The following is a 19,550-nucleotide window of genomic DNA, read 5'->3' as shown; positions in this document are numbered from 1 at the left end:
GAGTCCGAAAAATCAGTCGGCGACTGTATTAGGAACTGAACGCATGGTTATGTTAGAAATAAAAGGCTTGGACTGGCTAGTGCTTCATACCACTTTTCCTGCTGGGTCTAGGAAAGCGTGAGAAAGTTTGGCTGAACTCTGTGTGACAAGTTTTTGCATGTCCTGCCATTTCTCTTCAATGGCACCTCTGTAGCTCTTTCTGATGGCTTGCATGGGGCTGTTGTGGCGGCCCCCCTGTCTCCTTGCTTTCTTCAGGACAACTACAACAAGATGGCGTCTGAGCCCAAACCCAAAAAGCCCCGCAAGAAGTCCAAGCCGCCCGCCCTCACGCGGCCACCCAAGAGGGGCAAGAAGAAGAAGGCTGTGCCTTTGGGCATGGCATCTCCACCTCCAACGCCCCATTCCCCTTCATCGTCATCGTTCTCATCGTGTCTGCCGCTCGAGGTGCTTGTCCAGTCACCAGCCTCCTCTTCGTCTTCCTCGTCCCCGTGCTCGTCTCGGTCACCCCCGTTCCTCGGAGGCAGTGACTCGTCGTCGGGTCTTCTGGGCAGCCTTGTGGCTGCTCCAGGGGGGACAACAGCGCTGTCCTCGGGCCAGGTCCCCGCTCTGACACCGCCTGCTGCTGCTGTGACCGCCCCGCAGCCCCTCCTGCAAACAGTGGTGCCCGTTGGGTGCTCAACAGCGGTGCGCATCAAGACGGAGCCCAAGTCACCCACCATGGTGCACCAGCAGCCGCAGCTGCACCATTCCCTGCCCTCCTCTTCCTCTTCAGCCCTCACCATGCCCGTCCTGACGAGTCATCCCCTGCCAAGGTCAACAGCAACAACCAGCCACGCCCCTGTCGCGGTGGCAGCAGCAGCGACACCGCACCTCCTGACGACAGCCCGTGCAATGACTGTTCACCACTCCCCGTTGCCAATGGCCGCCATCCCTACCACGGCGAGCCACTTGGCAAATGCACCAGCGGGTGTGCTGCCTGCTGTCACACACCAGTCATCTTCGCCGCACCTGGTGACCACGATGGTTGCGCGACCTGCAGTGAGCCACCCTCACCTGGTGGCCCAGACCACAGTGGCCGTGCCACATCCCTCAGCGGTGACCATGGAGGCACCCGGTGCGTTTTTCTTTGCCACTTGTGTCATTTTCGTTCGGATGTTCACCGTGGGTCGTGTTTGGTACAACTGCTGCAGCTTCTTGCTCGGTTATTGAATCAGTCAATATTATGATGCGAGATGCTACATTTTTGGGGAATTTCATGGTGCACTAATTGGAACAGCGGCCGCTGTTAGCTGCCCCTTGAATGTGGTTCGCCCATTTATTGGCACAGCAAAATCTTGTGAAAGGACTGACTGTAAACACCTAATTTTAGTTGTGTGCTTTGTTCTTTCAAATAATGCATTATACATTAGAATACTTGTATCACTGCGCGGAATTTGCCTACAACCGCTAAATAATTTGTAATTGGATTTCTTCACTCGTGCTGTTTTGGATTCGGTTTCATCAGTCGAAAGATGGCTGTGATGTGTAGTTCGCACTTAGGTCACGTGAGGGACGAAAAAACCTGCATCATAAAGACTGATACATTGTGTTAATTCACTGCAACACTTAAATCAGGCTGCTTCGAGAGCTAGATGTATCAGCAGTTGTAGTGCCATTTTTTTCATGCCTCAGTGACCTACAGCCATCGTTTGGTTGATCATTCCAAAACAGTGTCAAGAAGAAATTGAATTTTGTATTTTTTAGCGACCATAATCGAATGATTTTGTTATTACAATGTGTAACACATCATTTGAAAGAAGAAAACGCAAGCATCAATTTGGTGTGAAAGTCCTTTAAGGGGGGAAGAGGGTCTTAGAAAAAAAACTTCTATTAACAAAGTCACAATTATGAAATCTTCAGGGAACATGTATTTTTGCGAGCTGATTCCAAATATATCATTTAATTTTATGTATAACAAGTCCTTGTACTCTTAGATAAGATGCCATGCAACATTTTGCTTCAGGTTCAAGAAATTTTGCAGCAGGGAACTTGCTAGAATGTATGGCATTGGCTTCTCTACATCAAGCTATGGAATAAGGGTAAAATTATCATCTGGCCTGTCATAGAATTTGAGTTATAGCATTTTGAAGTTCTCACTTCAGAAATGGGAGTGCAAATTTTTTTTCGCGTTTGTGAAGTGGCAACTTCAAAGCTCTGTAACTCAACTTTGTTACCCTTATTGCATAGATTGATGTCGAGAAGCCAATGGCATACAGTCTAGCAAGTTCCCTGCCGCAAATTTTCTTGAAAGCTCGCGGCAAAATGTTGCATACCATATTATATATGTGCACAAGGACTTCCTGTACATAAAATTAAATGATATTGTATTTGGAATCTACACACAAACATTCATATTTTCTGATGTTTTCTTAAATGTGACTGTGCGCAAAGTGGCAGTGTGACTTTACCAAAAATCCATTAGCGGAGGAAGAGGGTCCTAAAAAAAAAACTATTATGCAACTTATTGCAGAGAGAGCTTTCAAGAAATTGTGCTGCGGAGAACTTCCTGAAATATATGCCATTGGTTTCTGTATATGGTTTCTGCTGACCTCAAGGAATGCAGTAGAGGTAAAATTATTACTCTGCCTCTCATAGAAGTTGCGTTATGGGGTTTTGAAGTTGTGTGTTCAAAAGCAGGAATACAAATTTTTCTTCCCATTTCTGTGGCAACTTCAAAATCCTACAACTCAACTTCTGTGATAGGCAGAGTAATAATTTTACCCTTTTTGCGTTCCTTGATGTCAAGAGAAACCAACGGCATACATTTTGGTGAGTTCCCTGCAGAAAAATTTCTTGAAGGCCCTTAATGACAAGGCAGCGTTCCTTGTCATCGCCAGAACGTCTGCAGAAGCCTCTGGAGCCCTGAACTTAGGGCCCACCCATGAGCACTCCAGCCGTCATCCTCTTCAATAAACTTTTAAATCTCTGCAGAAGGTTGCATAATGTTACGCAAGTTCACAGGCACTTGTTTTACATAGGATGAAATTGCATTTGGATTCACCAGGGTGGAAATTTGGGCAAGTCGGTAATGATCCATAACATAAGAGTAGCGCAAAACTTGGACGACGGACAAAAGGGGAGAGAACACACACCCACAACACAGGCGCCGACTTGAGTCGAAGTTAGTGCCTGTGTTGTGGGTGTGTGTTCTCTCCCCTTTTGTCTGTCGTTCTGGTTTTGCGCTACTCTTATGTTATGCATTTGGAATCAGTATGCAAAAATACATGTTCCCTGAAGATTTCTCCTAACATCTTAAATGTATCTTAAATAAATTTAAATATATTTGTATTTCATCTTAAATATCTTTGTATTTCATAATTATGATTTCATTTAAAAAATTGTTTTTTTAAGACCCTCTTAACCTGGTAAAGCAGGTGTTCTCAACCATTTTAGCCTTGGGAACCCCACTGACTTTCATAATGTGTTAAAAAAAACCCTGGCGTCTCGAGCCAAGAAAGGGTGCCTGCTGCCTCAAACAATAGTGTAATGCATCCTGAAAGGCATCAACTGCAATGCAGAGCAGTGCACTATCAGGAGAGCAGCATCTCTGGCTTGGAAGGAAATTTGGACACTGACGTAAGAACATTTTGATTCTGCTTGATTCTTGTGGTTCAGAGAATGTGGGACTACCAGTTGTGTTTCACAGAGGCATGCAGAGCTTTTTGTCTGTAAGGTGGGTGCAGTGAAAATGCTACTTTTGCTGGCAGCCACACTGCTGTTTATACTGCATGGTGATCTTTGCTCCCTCCAGCTGCCGCAGTCGTTGGGGCGATGGGTGCGACATCTATGGCTGAAAGCTACGGCTACGTGCCCGTGGTAACTGCTGGTGGCATCGCCACTGAGACTGTGGCCAAGGAACTGGTGGAGAGGATAGAGCCCGACCTGGCAAGCGATCTCGAGAACCAGTTCTCACCAGGTGTGTGTCATTGAAAAAGCATACAGGCCTTTTTTTATGCGAAGCATATTACTAGAGCTACACTACATCCCGTCGAGCGCGGCGGTGGAGCTACCATTGACCTTTAGCGTGACCACGTGACACCATGTGACATGACGTCACAGCAGAGGAGAGATGGGCTGCCGGCTCGCGCGGTCGGCCGCGGTGGTGGAGGCTCCACATCAGAGGCGCTGCAGCTGACCACGTGACGCTACAGCAGCGGTATAAAGCTGAGCTTGCCTCGCTCTCCGGGCACTTACGAGGCGGCCAGGTGTTGGGATGCCACCTAGAAGCAGGGCTGATTTGAACGAGAAGCGAAAGCTTCAGCGTGCCACAGAGACCAATGAAGAGCGGGATGAACGTCAACCAAGGACAGCCATGTATTACCAAGCCTAGCGATCAATATGCTTCGCATCTGACTAGGCTTAACCTTAGCTAAGCCTCAGCCATTTTTTTTCTTCCTCCCACATTTTGTTGATAAGTGTTAGCTTTATGTACCATAGTTGAACTTGATATAACAAAGTCATAACAACTCAGTGTTCCTATGTTTCAGTAGTCCAAACAAAGTTACAGATTCTTGAATACTGATTGATAATTTTTTGTAAATACAGTAGAATCTCATGATATGAGCATGGCTGATCCGAGTTTCGTGATGATACGAATTTTTAAAAGGTTCCAGCCAGAGTGCCTTATTACTATACATTACAGCCTGTGATGATGCAAACAATTTATCAACGCACGGCGGATGATACAAACACGCAAACTGCCATGCACCTGCCAGCGGGTACTTGAAAATGATGACGCTGCTTATAAGGTACTACTTAGCGACATACTGTGGGAAAACAAGAGCCAAACCTTGTACTCTTTCAGCCATTGAGCCCCCACCCCACTTCTTGAAAAAATAAAAATAAAAAAAAAATAAAATGGACGTATGGAACTCCAGCACTAGCCGATGCTCACACCGACCAGAGGCGCCAGGCGTGCCCGAACACATTTGGCTGTTAGTGGAGCGCGTCCGCCGTGGGTTTCGAATGTACACGGCTGATAGCACAGCGGCATGTCCTGCTCCTGTTCTGCTCTACGGATTGAAGTCCACGAGCAACATTTGTGCATAAAGCGCGCATGGAAATCTACGTCTGTCTCTGAAGTTTTCACTTTCATCTTGTGAAGGAGAATATTGGTACATGCATGCCATGTGTGAGGACTTCGTTAAATTCAAAGTGTGGTGCAACATTACTTCATTAAATCTTGAAAAAAAAAAAAAATACATGGCTTTCAATGAGGCAGATTGGGAAGCAAAAAAAAACTGCTGTTTCATGAATGTCATTAAAGTGTGGTTAGACTGTATCAGCAACAAATTAAACACATGAGCAAGACAACTGAAATGGAAACAGCAAATCGGCCGCCGCGGTGGCTCAGTGGTTATGGCGCTCGGCTGCTGACCCGAAAAATGCGGGTTCGATCCCGGCCGTGGCGGTCGAATTCGATGGAGGCGAAATTCTAGAGGCCCATTGTGCTGCGCGATGTCAGTGCACGTTACAGAACCCCAAGTGGTCCCTCATAGCCTGAGTCGCTTTAGGACATTAAACCCCCATAGACCATCAGACTTTGGGGCTCTGAATGGGGCTCCTGGTATGCCTTGGATGTTAAAGGAAGCCGCTTCAGGAATATCCCCCAGCAAGAATTTTTTTAACCCTTTGAGGGTCGAATTATTTTGAAGAAAACTTTCCCAGGTGGTCAAATTACTTTATTGCGGATCTTGAATCTACAAAATGTATATAATTGAGAATAAATAGTAAAAAAAAAATTAGGAACAGTACTTTGGTGACAGCATCACACACAGCTGGAAAATGTTCAATAGAATAGAATAGCAACGGTGATAAGCAAGCTAAGAGCAGCACCAATAAAGATAGAAATCAACTTTCGCCGCCTCTGCAAAACAGTGCCCACAAAGAGAAAACACGTTTCACGCGACTCCGTTGCGATCCCGCGGCGGAATTGAAACCGCGTAGGCGCGTTGCCACAGAGGGCGAGAATACCTCGCGAGCAACGGTGATAAGCAAGCTAAGAGCAGCGCCAATAAAGATAGAAATCAACTTCGGCAGCCCCTGCAAGATAGTGCTGACAAAAAGAAAACTCAAATTTCGCGCGACTCCGTTGCGGTCACGCAGCGAAACCAAAACTACAAAAGGGGTGTTGCCGCAGTCTGTGCCGCCGCGCTAAAGCTAGACATAAGTTCTGCTTATCTCCGTAAGAAGGCAGCACAAAATTCAAACACTTCTTGTAAGTCCTAAGAGGCGGTAGCACCCCCCAGTGAGCACGCATTGTTCTTTTGGCGCAAAATTTCAAACGGAAGATCGAAACCGTACCCGTACGGCAAAGACCTTGCGGGACAGAAAACCGCCGCCGTACATATACGGCAAATACCTTCAAAGGGTTAATGCGCTTTGTAGGAGCTGAGTTACCCTTAGTCAAAATTTGAGTTTCAGCATCTTTGCGCCTTTCCCTCTCCCCTCGTCCTTTTTTTCACGCTCAAGGTCGGCCCTCTTCCTGACCCGCCGGAGCTACGCGGCTTGCTGGCCGTGGCTATGGTAGCTGCGTGACATCTGAAAGAATCTAACCATCAGCCATATCTGAACTGGAGCATATGATGGCGGAGGGTACGAGCATGAAAAAGTCACCGGAAAGGGCTCGCCAACTTTCACTCGTGTGATTGTGGGCTCCCTGCTGCGTGCAGATGTGTATTATTTGGCTCAGGTGTTCGTGACTACACAATGCGATGACTGAGTGAGTTGATGTACTCTCCTCAGAAGGTGTTTCAGAGCCCCTTTAAGTTAGTGTGTTTTAAAGTTGCAAAGTCGGAAACTGAACAAACACTTTTTCTTACCTTGCTGATACAATTAAGCTCGCGGGCAAGGAATCGAGAAAGGTTCAACTTAGGATGCAGGGCCCCTTTGAAACTGCAGTAGAATCTCGGTGGTACGAATCTCACAGGGTTGCGAAAAAAATTCATGTCATCTGAAATTTTGTATCATCTAAACCAGGGGTTCTCAAACTTTTTTGCTTGGAGGAACCCCAAAAGCCTTCAATAAGTTCCAGGGAACCCCCCCCCCCCCCCCCCCCCCCCCCCCACCCCGCTTTTACTTACCAGCAATGTTGTCGAGTGCATTTTTGCAAAGAGAGAGTTGCAAAAGTTAAATGTTTATTGCACCGATTAATACAAATACTAATGTGATGGGTGGTACTGCTTCCCTTTTGAGAGCAAGTCAAAGCGTGGCTCAGTAGCACTCAGAGTAGTCTCATATCAGCTGCCGGGTCAGGGCCAGTGAGGGTTCTCGCGGAACACAAGAAGACAGCCCGCGGAACCCCTGTGTTCCGCGGAACCCAGTTTGAGAACCCCTGATCTAAACGAACAAAATTCATATGCAGAAGCATGGAAAATGCATTCAAACACGGATCTTTTCATGGCTGATGGGATTTATTCTTGATTTTACCGTCACAGCTCTTTTCTCACGGTACGTGCAGCGCAACTGGCGATTGCGACCCTGCCCTAGCCATAATGTTGCCCATCGCGGACATGCTCGCGAACCATTGCTCACTGCTCACAGTGTGTACCACACAATCGGGAGACTGCGATGTGCAGGCCGCGCACTGTCGCTTGCTGCTCTGCGGTGCTTAGCGATTGTGGCTTTGGCGATTTATGGGCAGCGTTTAGTGCTCGAGGGCGCAGTCATGGCTTGCATGTTCGGAGCATCCATAGTGGCGTAGGAGAAAGTTCGGAGCATCTGAAATACTGCACATTATGCACAATGCTCTGCGGCCAGGGTATTTTTACGAATCCGCATCATCGCGAAATTCATACATATCAACTGTGTTCGTATCACCGAGATTCAGCTGTAGTTTCTGTCATTCATTCTGCCTGATCCCTTTTTGATCCAGGCTGTGGTGGCTGCATTTCGATGAAGGCTAAAATGGTGTGACACTTTTTCTTGCAGATACAATAGAGAAGTCTTTGGAGCTGCCACTTGATGCTGCAGAGCTGGCGAATCAAGCAACAAAACTTCTTGAGGAGCACGACTTCACTGAGGTGTTGAACAAGATCTCTGACGACGCTTTCAGCGACTTCTTTGCTGGTGAGCTGCGATAAGGCTCTGAGAACCTCTAACAGATCAGCCAACAAACTTCAAATATGCGAGCAGGCTTGTTTGTGTTTGAAAGTTGCGTGCAGGGGGTATAGTTTCATATTCATTCATGGTGTCTGGCTGGTAACAGGCTGCCAGCAGAAATAATATGAAGCATTTTGACCTCCAAGACAAGTGTGAGATACTTTGGATGCCTGAACACTTGCCTCTGCATTGTCCTGAATATATCCTTACTTTCTGGGCTGAAGTGTTCAGGCTTCAGGAGAGGCGAACTCATGTCTTCACTCATACTTTGCTTCTCTGATGTGAACAGGAGAGGTAGAAAGCATTTGATAGTAACAGCAACTCCAGTAAACTAGGGGGGGGGGGGGGGGGGCAGGCCCCAGCCAGGAAACATAGCCGGGAAGTGGGCATGAGAAAAGAAAAAAAAGTACATCGGTGGTTGTCATTTTCTTGTTGTTTTCGTTTTACTGAAATTTGCTAGGCTTTGTATCTCTAGTGACCATCACATGCCCAGGAAGTCCTCAACGTCGTGCAGTGCCTCTACATCTGCCTGAGCAACTAACTATTTGTGGAAAGGAGGCAGCAGCAAACAGAACGGGCGAAGTTTGCGCATGTTTATGCTTCTGTGCTATTTTTGCGGTTGCCTCTTTAATCCAACTCAGTACCTGTGTGTTCGAACCTAAAAATTGCATTTTTAAGCTGCAGGCGACAGGGAAAACACGGATGACAGAAACATGCCTCAGAGCCAGCCCGTTCAACCGCATCTTGTACAGCGTTGTCCAAGCGGTGTTTGCCACAGCACAGTTTTGTTTTTGCGCCTTCCTTCATTTGCGCTTACGCTGCAGCGTTGATGGAACTGCACCAGCAGCCCCAAATTTACTCACACCGTCTGTGCAACACATCAAAAGCCGCTCAAAAGGCTGGTGGCCAAGTGCTGATATGGAGGCATGTTCTGCTCTGGCCCCATCGCTGTTAAGCGTGCGCTAAATGCAGGCTGTCAAAATGCCCATAGGGGTTGAACCAGAATCGCGAGGCGACATTCACAATGTAATACAGTCTAGCCCGGTTATAACGAAGTCGGCGGGAATCGGAAATCACTTCGCTATATCCGCTATTTCGTAATATGCGGACTACGAAAAAAAGATGCAAACGGCGGCATACCGATTTATTGCCGCTGAAAGAAGTCGTCCAGCGTCCCCTGAACACGTTTCGCGAGTGCGGACTTCAGGATTGCGGCTTCCATACCATCCAACTGCGAACCAAAGATCTGGTCAAACTCCGGACTCCCGAGGTACATCCGTAGCGTGTCAACAGCTGCGATGGCCGCATTTTTCCCCTGCGCGGCGTGCTCTACCGCTCTACGCCGTGACGCCGTTCAAGGACGGCGCAACACGAGACCGGCGTGCCATGCGATGCAGTGAAGCAACCTTTCGCTCCGCAGTAGAGCAGACGACGCCACGAAAGGATGCCGTCAGCCGAATTTTGCTCTTATATTCGCGGAAAAAATCGCCTCAAGGACGCAAAAATGTGTCGATTGGCAGATTATATTTCGGTTGGTATTAAATCTCTTCGTTATATCCGCTGACGCGCTCTTATTTACTTCGTTAAAACCGGACCCAAAATGTATTGAAAATGCAAAAATGGGAATGGGAAATTGAAATCGCTTCGTTATAACCGCTATTTCGCTATAAGTGGCTTCATTATAAACGGGCTAGACTGTATGCAGGAAAGCCGCCACAGTTGCAATTTAACAGCTGAGTTTGTATTGCACGGGGAGCTTTGATGGGACTGGCTCATAAGATGCATCACCCGGGAACATAACAGCTGGGTTCTATTGTGCTTTTGTGGCATCCTTATGCTTGCCACGATAATTATGGATTGGCAAAGTGAAGGGAGGAAGGTATTAGTGTGGTCGAGGTTCACAGTGTGTCTGCCACTTCTTTTGCAGAGGAAGAAATATTGGTGGTGATGTGTGACTTCCAGTGCTTACTATTTGTTTGTGCAAATGACTGTTAGAAAGCTGCATTTGCCAGTATGGAGCTGACTAAACAGAACTGTTGCTGTAGTGCATGGTGTTGCTCTTACGCAAACTTTGAATGAAGAGGGGCATTTAGCTTTTATTCTGGAAAGCCTCTACTGAACCTTTCTGCCTGGCTTGAACTTATCCTTTCTTAGTGGCTGATGACATATAGCTGCTGGCTTCCTTCTGTCTGTCCAAATTTCTATTGTAAACAAGGGTGCAGGTAAATTGGCTGCAGATTTGCAGCTGTTGGAAGAGCACGCCTCTCTGCATTGTATTTTGAAGTACCATATTTACTTGCATAATGATTGCACTTTTAAAAAAAATTTTGACGCAAATTTAGGGGTGCGATCATTACGCGGGGTAAATTTTTAACAAAAAATTTTGAGCCCTGAAAACACAAACAAGTTGCAGGTCAGACTACCCTTGTCACGTGGGCAGGCTAGCCGCGGTTACGCCGCTAAACGTGGTTATCGCAAACCGAGCTCGGCAATCTCGGCCTGCATTGTTAACCGAGAAGATAAGAGTGCGAAAAGCGCATGAGCTGGCCCGCTTCAAGAACATACTTTCTTCGCACTAAATCACGTTCCAAGAGCAACGCATCAAAATAGGCAGTGTGCATAGTGCTGCGCGACGGCGCTTTTATGCAGCCTTCGATCTCGTCCGATGGCGCAGCAACAGCGTACAACAGCAACGTCCCGTGGCGCTCAAGTTACGCATTTTACCGTCGTTACGCCGAAAAATGTCCGGTCCCTGCCGCATCGTTAAGTAGGCAACAAATTCTGAACGCTCGCAGCACCAGATTCCGCTAGCTTACCGCAATGGTGCCGCCCGCGAGCGCGGCGGACGACGGCGCTCCGTACTCCCTAGTCGTCGCTAGGCCTAACTTGTTTCGTATCGAAGCCACAGTGGACGGCGCTTTTGAACTGACCAACACTATAATGAATGTTCTACTTATAATGCTGCCTTACTGACAACTTAGTTGTTTCGTATTAAAAGAAATATATATGATCGATTTCAGCGATGCCTTAGCAGCGGAGCTGGCGAGCAACCAGATCGGGTCACTCGAGCTGCAACAGCGGTAGCTGCTACGCGACTGCGAACGTAAAACTAGCTTGTGTCGCAGTTATTACTCCTACCAGCAACTCGGTACGGGCCAGCGATCCTCAAGGAGGATTCATTTTTGACGTTCCTGTATCCCAGGGCTTAGTATTTACGAGAACATAAAAGTTTAGCCGGATCGCCGCGTCACTTCGTTGCACCGCAACCCAGAATGGTGGCGAGCCTGGCGACAACGGCGAACCGTGATTTGAGATTACCGCAGATAATTTTGGTATCCGCGATTACGCATAACCGCATTTAGACTGCCCGTGTGACTGCAGGTCAGCCATCAGGCGGCTGCCGCTGCAATGCTGACAGAGCAAGATGGTCATCTGCACGTGCCATCTGTCTGACAGATAGCAAGTACGATCATCGTTGGCTAGACTCGACATTGTCGACAAATAGCAGCGGCAAGTTCGGGGTGCGATCATTTCGCGGGGAATAAAAAAAAATTGAATTTTGCCAACAAATTTCGGGGGTGCGATCATTATGCGAGTAAATACGGTAACTCTAACAGGTTTGCAAAAGCAGGATATAATGGCAGGTGAAAGCAGCACATCCCACCATGATTGTAAACCCCATGCGGATCTGCAGGCCTTATGTGCAGTGCTGAATGGTACGGTGTGTTGCTGTTGCAGAAGCGAAGAATGGCGAGTATGTTCCCAGCAAGGAGGAAACTGAAGAGCTGGAGCGGGCCCTGGCAGCTGTCTCCAAGGATGTGCACATGGCACGGGAGTCCCTGGCCAAGCTTTCGGCTGCTGGTGTTGGGCAGGGCGAAGTTCCCGACTTGCCGGACTTGGTGGACGCCTTCCCAGACCTGCCGCTGAGCACGAGCGATTTCAACTCCCTCACCCAAGCTCTGATGGGCGGCGAGGCACTGCGAACTGTGGCACTGCTGTCCTCTGCCGACCAGGGTTTCACCCTGCTTGACCAGCCCGCCTTTGTGCCCCAGCAACAGCAGGCTGTGGCTGCCACCAGCAGTGATGCGCCAGCTGTGTCGACAGCGTCTGGAGGCTGGCTCCTGGGAACTGCCGACTTTGCCTCCTCCTCGCCCGCCGTGGCTCCCGAGGTTCCCACCCAGGGTTCCAATGCTGCGGTGTTGCCCAAACGTTCGGTGCTGGCCCAAGAGTCGGTGTCCTAGCGGTGAACTGGGGGAAGAGGGGAGGCTTTGCTGCTTGTCTGGGCCCCGAGAGTCGCTTGTGAAGTGTCCCTTCCTCTGTCCGGCGGCGGCAGGCGCAGCTCCTGGCTCGATGACACTTCTCCTCCCGCCTTCCCTGGCAGCTCTCCCAGTGGCGCCAGCGGAAGCTGCAGTACAAAGCCCACACACACGGTTGGGTTTGCCCTCTTTCCTGTGGTGGTGGGAAGACCCACTTTCGCTGCTAGGGACACCGCCACTTGCCACGGTGGCCCGAGACGGGGCAGAAGGGTCTCCGGTGGTCTCGCACGTGTACCTGTTCCAAAGGGGGAAGAGGGGTGATTGTCGTGTTCTCGTGGCGGCTCTCCCTAGTGGGGCAGCGTCGCTGTCATGTGGGAGTCCCGTCCAGAGGCTGGCAGTAGTGGCTGCTGCCAGTTTCTCTCTCTCTCCTTGTGCTGTTGTGCTCAATTTCTTGTGCTTGTGGTCTTTTCTTCTTCTTTGTGAAGATATATTCAGTGATTGTGACGTTTTTGACAGGACTCTTCAAGGGTGGGCGGGCGGGGAGAAATGGGGAAGAAAAAAAAAAGATGCGATGGCAGAAGTGTTCCTGTGAATTGAGCGCATTATTCTCCCTGTGTTGGTTCCTTCCTAGCCCTGTACAGCTCTCGGTTCACTTTCGAGACTCTCTCTCTCTCTCTCATTGTCCCCTCAAGTGATAGGTAGCGTGGTTGTAAAGTAACTCTTGTGTATCATAGGTGCCCGCTGCTGATGCTGCTTTCGGTCATTGTTTCACATTTGCTGTGGCGATAACTTTTGTTATCTGTTTCTGTCGGTGTGACGATTTGTCACACATCATCCTGTGTACAGGTATTTAATGCTGTTCAAATAGTGGAGCATGCTTTTTTTTATGCATTTTGCAATTTTTTGTTGCACAATTTGAAGCAAATGAGTTACTGTTGAACGCACTTCTTTCCATTTGTTTCATCTTGTGATGTGGACCATATGAATTGTGGACATAAAAGGTTGCCAGTATGTTATATATATATAAATATGTATACATGTGTATATGAGTAATGCTATTCTTAGGGATAAGAACTTTGCTGTTTCAGAAATGGCGTTATCGGTGTTGTCTGCTACTTGGAAAAAAAAAATAATAGATTTTCTTTTCGTATACTGGCAGGAGTCTAGTAGTGTAGTGTTAAAAGAATTTTCTTGTGGCAGGAAAAAGAGAAAAAAAAAATCATTCTTTAATCTGTTTGGTTCCTTGATACGAACAAACACAAACACCATTTTTGTACAGATTTTGTTTTTAGTGTACCAATGACGTGTTGTTGATCATGACATCTCTAGCAATGAAACATGGCGCCTCATCAGTTTAGGTCATCTAGAGTGAGAAGTGGAAGAAAGCATTGCCCATCTCTTTTATCATATTCGTTGCATCATTGTGGTACCCCTGTTATTTATATATTTCATAAAAAGGTTAAAAAAAGTGCGTTGGAAAGAGTGGAACTGTTAAAGCCTAAGCGATTAGGAAAAAACTGCTCGCAATATGCATTTAGGTCGGGTATGTCCACACTGCCTAGCATGGCACTGCTATCAGTTCGTCTGCCTTGATTCTTTGTGGAGTTAAGTGAGGACTCTTGGAAGAAGTGACAGTGGAAAGAAGCCACAGCCAAGGCTTCAAGGTGGAGATGGTGTGAGGGCAGCCGGAGAGAAGAAGAGCTGGTTTCCCACACAACTGGGTTGTGCCCCCTGGCTGTCCTGGGTTTGCTCGTGTTGGATGGAGCCTTGTGGTGTCGGCGGGCCTACCTTCATTTGGGGAGTAGTCGAAGTAGATGGTTCTTGGGTTAGATGACCAGTGTACCATTTCGGAATGGTTTAGACAACTATCGTGTAACTCTCAGTGTGACTGTTACTTCATATCAATGTGCAAGCGGGTTTTTAAAAACGATCAGGGGAAGGAATCGTGAATGGCTTTTAATAGCGCGCTAACTGGCCTTTGTTGCTTTCAGGCACCTCCCTAAATGCATTGTGTTCTTGAACGGGTATACATTTTTTTTTTTTCTGGAAAAAGTCCTGTGCAATGCATTCATACAAAGCTGGCCGAATATGTTCATTCACCCATTGCGTTCACTTTTCCTTTCCCGCGCTCACACTGGTTAAGCACATTTTAAATAAGTTGGCTTTTAGCAGCTGTTCCGAGCACCCTGCCAGCAGTTTTAATGTTTCCAGGAATAAATAACCTGTCACTATTGCATTAAGGTGAATTTGGATGGGGCTGGTAGCAGCTTTCCAGTCTAAATTTGGATTTGTATCCATAAGCCATCACTGCGGAATAAATACTCCTGCAACTTTATGTTGTACCTCGACTGCCTTGTGATGTCGATTTCTTGCCATCATCCCAGTTAGCCCCAGAGTTCACAGCACCTACAGACTGTGCTACAGCTGTTTGCAGCTTGCAGCCTTTGTCTCCCCTCAATTGAAACAATGGGAGTAGTTCAGAGCTTGCTCTGAACAGGTGTGGATGTGTACAGTAGTTTCGTTCGGCGCTTATTCTTGGAAGGTTCGAAATTCGAATGTCACCTTCGCAGGCTACAAACTGTCTTTCAATAATCCGCCTACGCTTCATGCCATTGAGCCAGAGTCCTTTTTGGCACAGTGCAAATTTTGTGGCCAGAAGGCAAACCTATACCATATGGTATGGGCTTTTCAGAAAAATGACAGCATTGACATCATAAATCAGCCAACGTGGGAGGGCTGGGAGGCGGCTCTGTCCAGCTCGGACCTCGAGGAACAACGAGCCCTCGTCGCCAGAGCACGGGCAGCGGCGTCCCGGACTAGGGACCCGGTCAGCCTTCCCTTCAACTAAGGCATTGTGGCTTTAAATAAACGTTATCATCATCATCATCATCGCAAATGAAAAAAACGGAATTTAGTGTAACCGGCCTCCATGTGAAATGGGTCCCAGACAAGAGAGAATCTTGCCGCGTAGCCAGCAATGACGCTTTCAGTTCAGCATCCACTGACCATAGTGCCGCTACAGATAAGTGACTGCGCTGCTGCTTCTGGCCCAACTCCTTTAATGAGGCCTAACCCACTATAGGAATCTACGCCTGCTCCAGCTCGACAAGGACGCCTCCGCAGTCCTTCGGGTGGAGGAACATGACCGGCTTCCCGTGTGCCCCGATGCGCGTCTTCTCGGCCAGCATGCGAATGCCCTTCTGTTTCAGGTCGGCCACGGCTGCCTCGATGTCGTCGACCTCCAGGCAGACGTGGTGGGCGCCACCGCCTTTGTTTTTCTCCAGGAAGTTTGCGATGGGGCTCTTGTCGCCCAGCGGCAAGAGAAGCTCGAACTTGGTGTTGCCGACGTCGACGAACACCGTCGTCACCCCGTGCTCTTTCTGGGGTACCGGCTCGCTGACCTAAGCAGTGATCGGGAGACGGGAGCACAGATGAAACGCGGCAGCTCCATTTCAAAGCATCTACGAATACATGCGGTCCCTGTGGATTGCAAAACGCCACACACGAAATCGCAGCATCGACTGTCGAGATTGACTGCTGTTATTAATCGCTGCGCAAGTGGCTAAAGTTTGGCATAAACTACCGCGGAACGGCGTGAAAGTTACAAGGTATCACTTTGTAGCAACGCAACGCTTCGGAGTTTTCACACGGCTCAAATATGACCGAACTGACCCGAAAGACGCGGGGTCGATCCCGGCCGCGGCGGTTGAATTTCTTTGGAGGAGAAATTCTAGAGGCCCGTGTACTGTGTGATGTCAGTGCACGTTAAAGAACCCCAGGTGGTCGAAATTTCCGGAACCCTCCACTACGGCGTCTCTCATAGCCTTAGTCGCTTTGGGACGTTAAACCCCATAAACCAAACCAAACCAATCAAATATGACCGAAGTACTGCAATTTGGCTGTTTAGCGAGCTCCCAAGTCAACATTCACAAGATACACCAAACGCGCAAGCTTGTGTACAGGGAAAATAAAAGTAACCTTCGAACTGCAGCGTCTAGAGTCGGGCACTGTACTTGGATGTAGTGCTTGTTGTTGTAACACGCAGCAGATAGAAGCGTAAACTCGGGCTATCAAAGCACGCACCTTGAGCCCCAGTGTGTCCTTGTAGAAACTGGTGAGCTTCTCGAGCTGGAGAGTAGCTACGGCGACGTGATTAAGGCGGAGAATTTTCCATTTCTGGCGGGCAATTTGCGACGTTTGCAGAGATCGCACGAGAGGCCTGCTGGCGATTTGGACAACCCCGCCCAGCAGCGACTGCATTGTCCTGGAAAAAAAGAGTTTCGGTTTTGTTAACGGCGCGTGACAACGCGTGCAACGCGGCACGTTGCTGCATCCATACCTGCACAATTTTCAGTTGCTCAACTCCTTCGCTCCGTCCACGAGAAGCTGGTCTTGCACGGCTAGCTCTCGCTTTTTTCTTTGGAGTTTGGTGTTCTGCAGGAAACTGAATGTTAAATAAACACAATATCCCCCGGTGAGCGCCGTAAGTGCAATGAGGCTGGTCACTGCCCCCTTGTGTAGTTTGCTGTACAGGTTACTCGTCTTCTGCTTCCTCATAATTCCTACGCACGTCCGACAATCGAGCGACCATTCAACACTACGGCTTCAGCTTGGATTGGCTACCGATGATAGCATGGATCAACGTTTTTAGGCAGTTTCAGTTTCGCAGCACCGCTAGCATAGAGTTTCTTACTACTACCTAGAGGGAAAGCTGGCGGCGCTGCACTTCAGCCAACATGGACGCTCAAAGCATCATGGGGCGGTGAGCTACTTGTTGCGGCACAGTCGTAGTTTTTCGGGAACAAAGATGGTTGGTTGGTTTATAGGGTTTAACGTCCCAAAGCGACTGAGGCTATGAGAGACGCCGTAGTGGAGGGCTCCGGAAATTTCGACCACCTGGGGTTCTTTAACGTGCCCTGACATCGCACAGTACACGGGTGGCAGTACTAAGGCGTTTCATTCCGAAAACGTAGTTCGTGTGTGCGCAAACGACTTTCGCGCGAACGCAGTGTGCAAAAGCCATAGTAGTGAAGACGCGACGACACACGACGCTAATAAAAGGTTTTACTCTTCCGAAATGCCATTAAAAAACCTCTTAAAGTATCTAAACAAGAACATTTTTTTTAAAAACATATTTACTTTTAAAAGTGCGCCTGTTAATTACGAAATATTAGTTTTTTTAGTGTTCATCACTTGGCCAATAGGAAAGCTAGTCATGTCTTATTTTAGGCAAACTTTGCACTTAAATGCTTTTCTGCTCGTTTGTTGCAATCATTAGACAAGATATTGAATGTTAGGACGTTTGTAGCTATCAAACAGCTTTATTTTTTTTATTAATTTTTGGCCAAAAGTTACAGTTCCGCAACAAGTAGCTCACCGCCCCATGATGCTTTGAGCGCCCATGGTGGCTGAGGTGGTCACGTGGGGTCTCCATGCAAACTCCCATAGACGGCTTGCCACCGCTAGGGAGGTGGCTAAGGTGGCGGTCGAGGGAACTAGTGGCACTGTAATTGAGCTTTTCTACATCGCCTGCTGTTGCGGGAGTTTCGCTCGCTGCAGTAACGACAGGCTAGTCGAATTTTCAAGCTTGTTTTTGCGTGAATGGGGCTCGTAGTGATCGTGAAAACTCCTTTGTGATGAAATCTGTGCAACTGGTGACTTGAAGACAGTGTTACACTTGCCATCCTGCTTTGCGCCCGTCTGCAGAAACGGAAACGACGCCACCGATCATTTTCAGTGCAAACAACACTTTTTTACGGGGTCCAACCTCAGCCGAGAAAATTGTGTGAAGTTCTAATTTGAGGGCGACCCGCGTGACCAGGGCTGGTTACTGGCCGTGATAGTAGATGGCGCCAAAAGACCTGTGTCGCCAACGCGCACATTAAGTAATGATTGCAGCTCACGCCTAAGTTCTTCATAGGAATCGAAAGAAACCGATATCTACCGCCGGTAGAGGCGGAGGAGATTGCAATAGCCATTGCCATTGCACGACCAGGCGCGAAACACGTCGTCAGCGATATCAAAGCGGCGGTTAGGAATTTAAGCAAGGGTAGAGTCAGCAATCGGGCTGCCAAAATTCTGAACGAGTCGTCTCTCGCCGAAAGCGTGACTATTGACCTTTCCAAAAAGGGCCCCCTGGGCGCTGCCATATTGTTCCCTGGACTGCAGTGGGCACCTCGCGCTAGCATGGTGGAAGCGACGAAACGTCTCCTCTCTGGACTGCTGGAAACCGGTTCCGCCGCCGCTTCCACCGTGCTAGCGCAGTGCTCTCTGCAGTCCAGGGGTGGTATTCTCCCGGTGTCGCCTTTTGCGACATGTCGCATTAGGGCGGGGCCTAAAAAAAAATGGCTGAAGCTTAGCTAAGGTTAAGCCTAGTCAGATGCGAAGCATATTTATGGCTAGGCTTGGCAATACATGGCTTTCCTTGGTTGACGTTCATCCCGCTCTTCATCGGTCTCTGTGGCACGCTGAAGCTTTCGCTTCTCGTTCAAATCAGCCCTGCTTCTAGGCGGCATCCCAACACCTGGCCGCCTCGTAAGTGCCCGGAGAGCGAGGCAAGCTCAGCTTTATACCGCTGCTGTAGCGTCACGTGGTCAGCTGCAGCGCCTCTGATGTGGAGCCTCCACCGCCGCGGCCGACCGCGCGAGCCGGCAGCCCATCTCACCTCTGCTGTAACGTCATGTTGTCACGTGGTCAGCCGCCGCGCCTCTGATGTGGAGCCTCCACCGCCGCGGCCGACCGCGCGAGCCGGCAGCCCATCTCTCCTCTGCTGTGACGTCATGTTGTCACGTGGTGTCACGTGGTCACCCTAAAGGTCAATGGTAGCTCCACCGCCGCGCTCGACGGGCTGTAGTGTAGCTCTAGTAATATGCTTCGCATAAAATGGCCTGGCTTAGCTCATGGTTAAGCCTGGGATGCGAAGCATAGTTTTGCGGTCTGGCGAGCCGCCCTCTCCCTGGCCGACATCTCGCTGCTCAACTGACTCAACGAGTGCGTCGCCTTTTGGGTGACGTCAGTATCTCCTAGCGGTAGGAGCGGGAGTTAGGTCGCCGGCGGAGGCTGCGCGTCCGCAAGCGAGCGCTATAGTGCCTAGACTGGCTAGTGTGCGCAGCGCGAGCGTTTCGTACGGGAGGGCGAGGCCCCCGCCGCGATGCC

At 48.8% G+C, this 19,550-nt stretch overlaps 2 protein-coding genes across 3 annotated transcripts in view; one reads left to right on the top strand and one right to left on the bottom strand.

The window, feature by feature from the left end:
- LOC149339067 (uncharacterized) overlaps positions 1 to 14,743 on the top strand; it is a 28,833-nt gene extending 14,090 nt beyond the window's left edge. For both annotated transcript variants that reach the window (XM_089547885.1, XM_089547884.1), the window contains exons 8-11: positions 256 to 1,114; positions 3,791 to 3,955; positions 7,969 to 8,106; positions 11,878 to 14,743. In XM_089547885.1, coding sequence (XP_089404011.1) covers positions 256 to 1,114; positions 3,791 to 3,955; positions 7,969 to 8,106; positions 11,878 to 12,380 — 1,665 coding nt within the window. In that variant the 3' untranslated portion in view covers positions 12,381 to 14,743. The remainder of the gene's footprint in view (positions 1 to 255; positions 1,115 to 3,790; positions 3,956 to 7,968; positions 8,107 to 11,877) is intronic.
- Positions 14,744 to 15,437: 694 nt separating this feature from the next.
- Positions 15,438 to 17,012, bottom strand: LOC149339066 (methylmalonyl-CoA epimerase, mitochondrial-like). The gene is made up of 3 exons (XM_089547887.1): positions 16,735 to 17,012; positions 16,479 to 16,659; positions 15,438 to 15,796 (listed from the first exon to the last, which is right to left on the bottom strand). Exons 2-3 carry the CDS (start codon positions 16,653 to 16,655, stop codon positions 15,482 to 15,484), a joined length of 492 nt encoding a protein of 163 aa, XP_089404013.1. The 5' UTR covers positions 16,656 to 16,659; positions 16,735 to 17,012; the 3' UTR covers positions 15,438 to 15,481.
- Between the last annotated feature and the right edge of the window lie 2,538 nt (positions 17,013 to 19,550).

Source organism: Amblyomma mixtum, chromosome 6, assembly GCF_055824585.1.
Source record: "Amblyomma mixtum isolate Tamu chromosome 6, ASM5582458v1, whole genome shotgun sequence".
Taxonomy (NCBI): domain Eukaryota; kingdom Metazoa; phylum Arthropoda; class Arachnida; order Ixodida; family Ixodidae; genus Amblyomma; species Amblyomma mixtum.
Note: the sequence above shows the minus strand (reverse complement) of the source record. Positions and strands in the feature narration are given on the sequence as shown.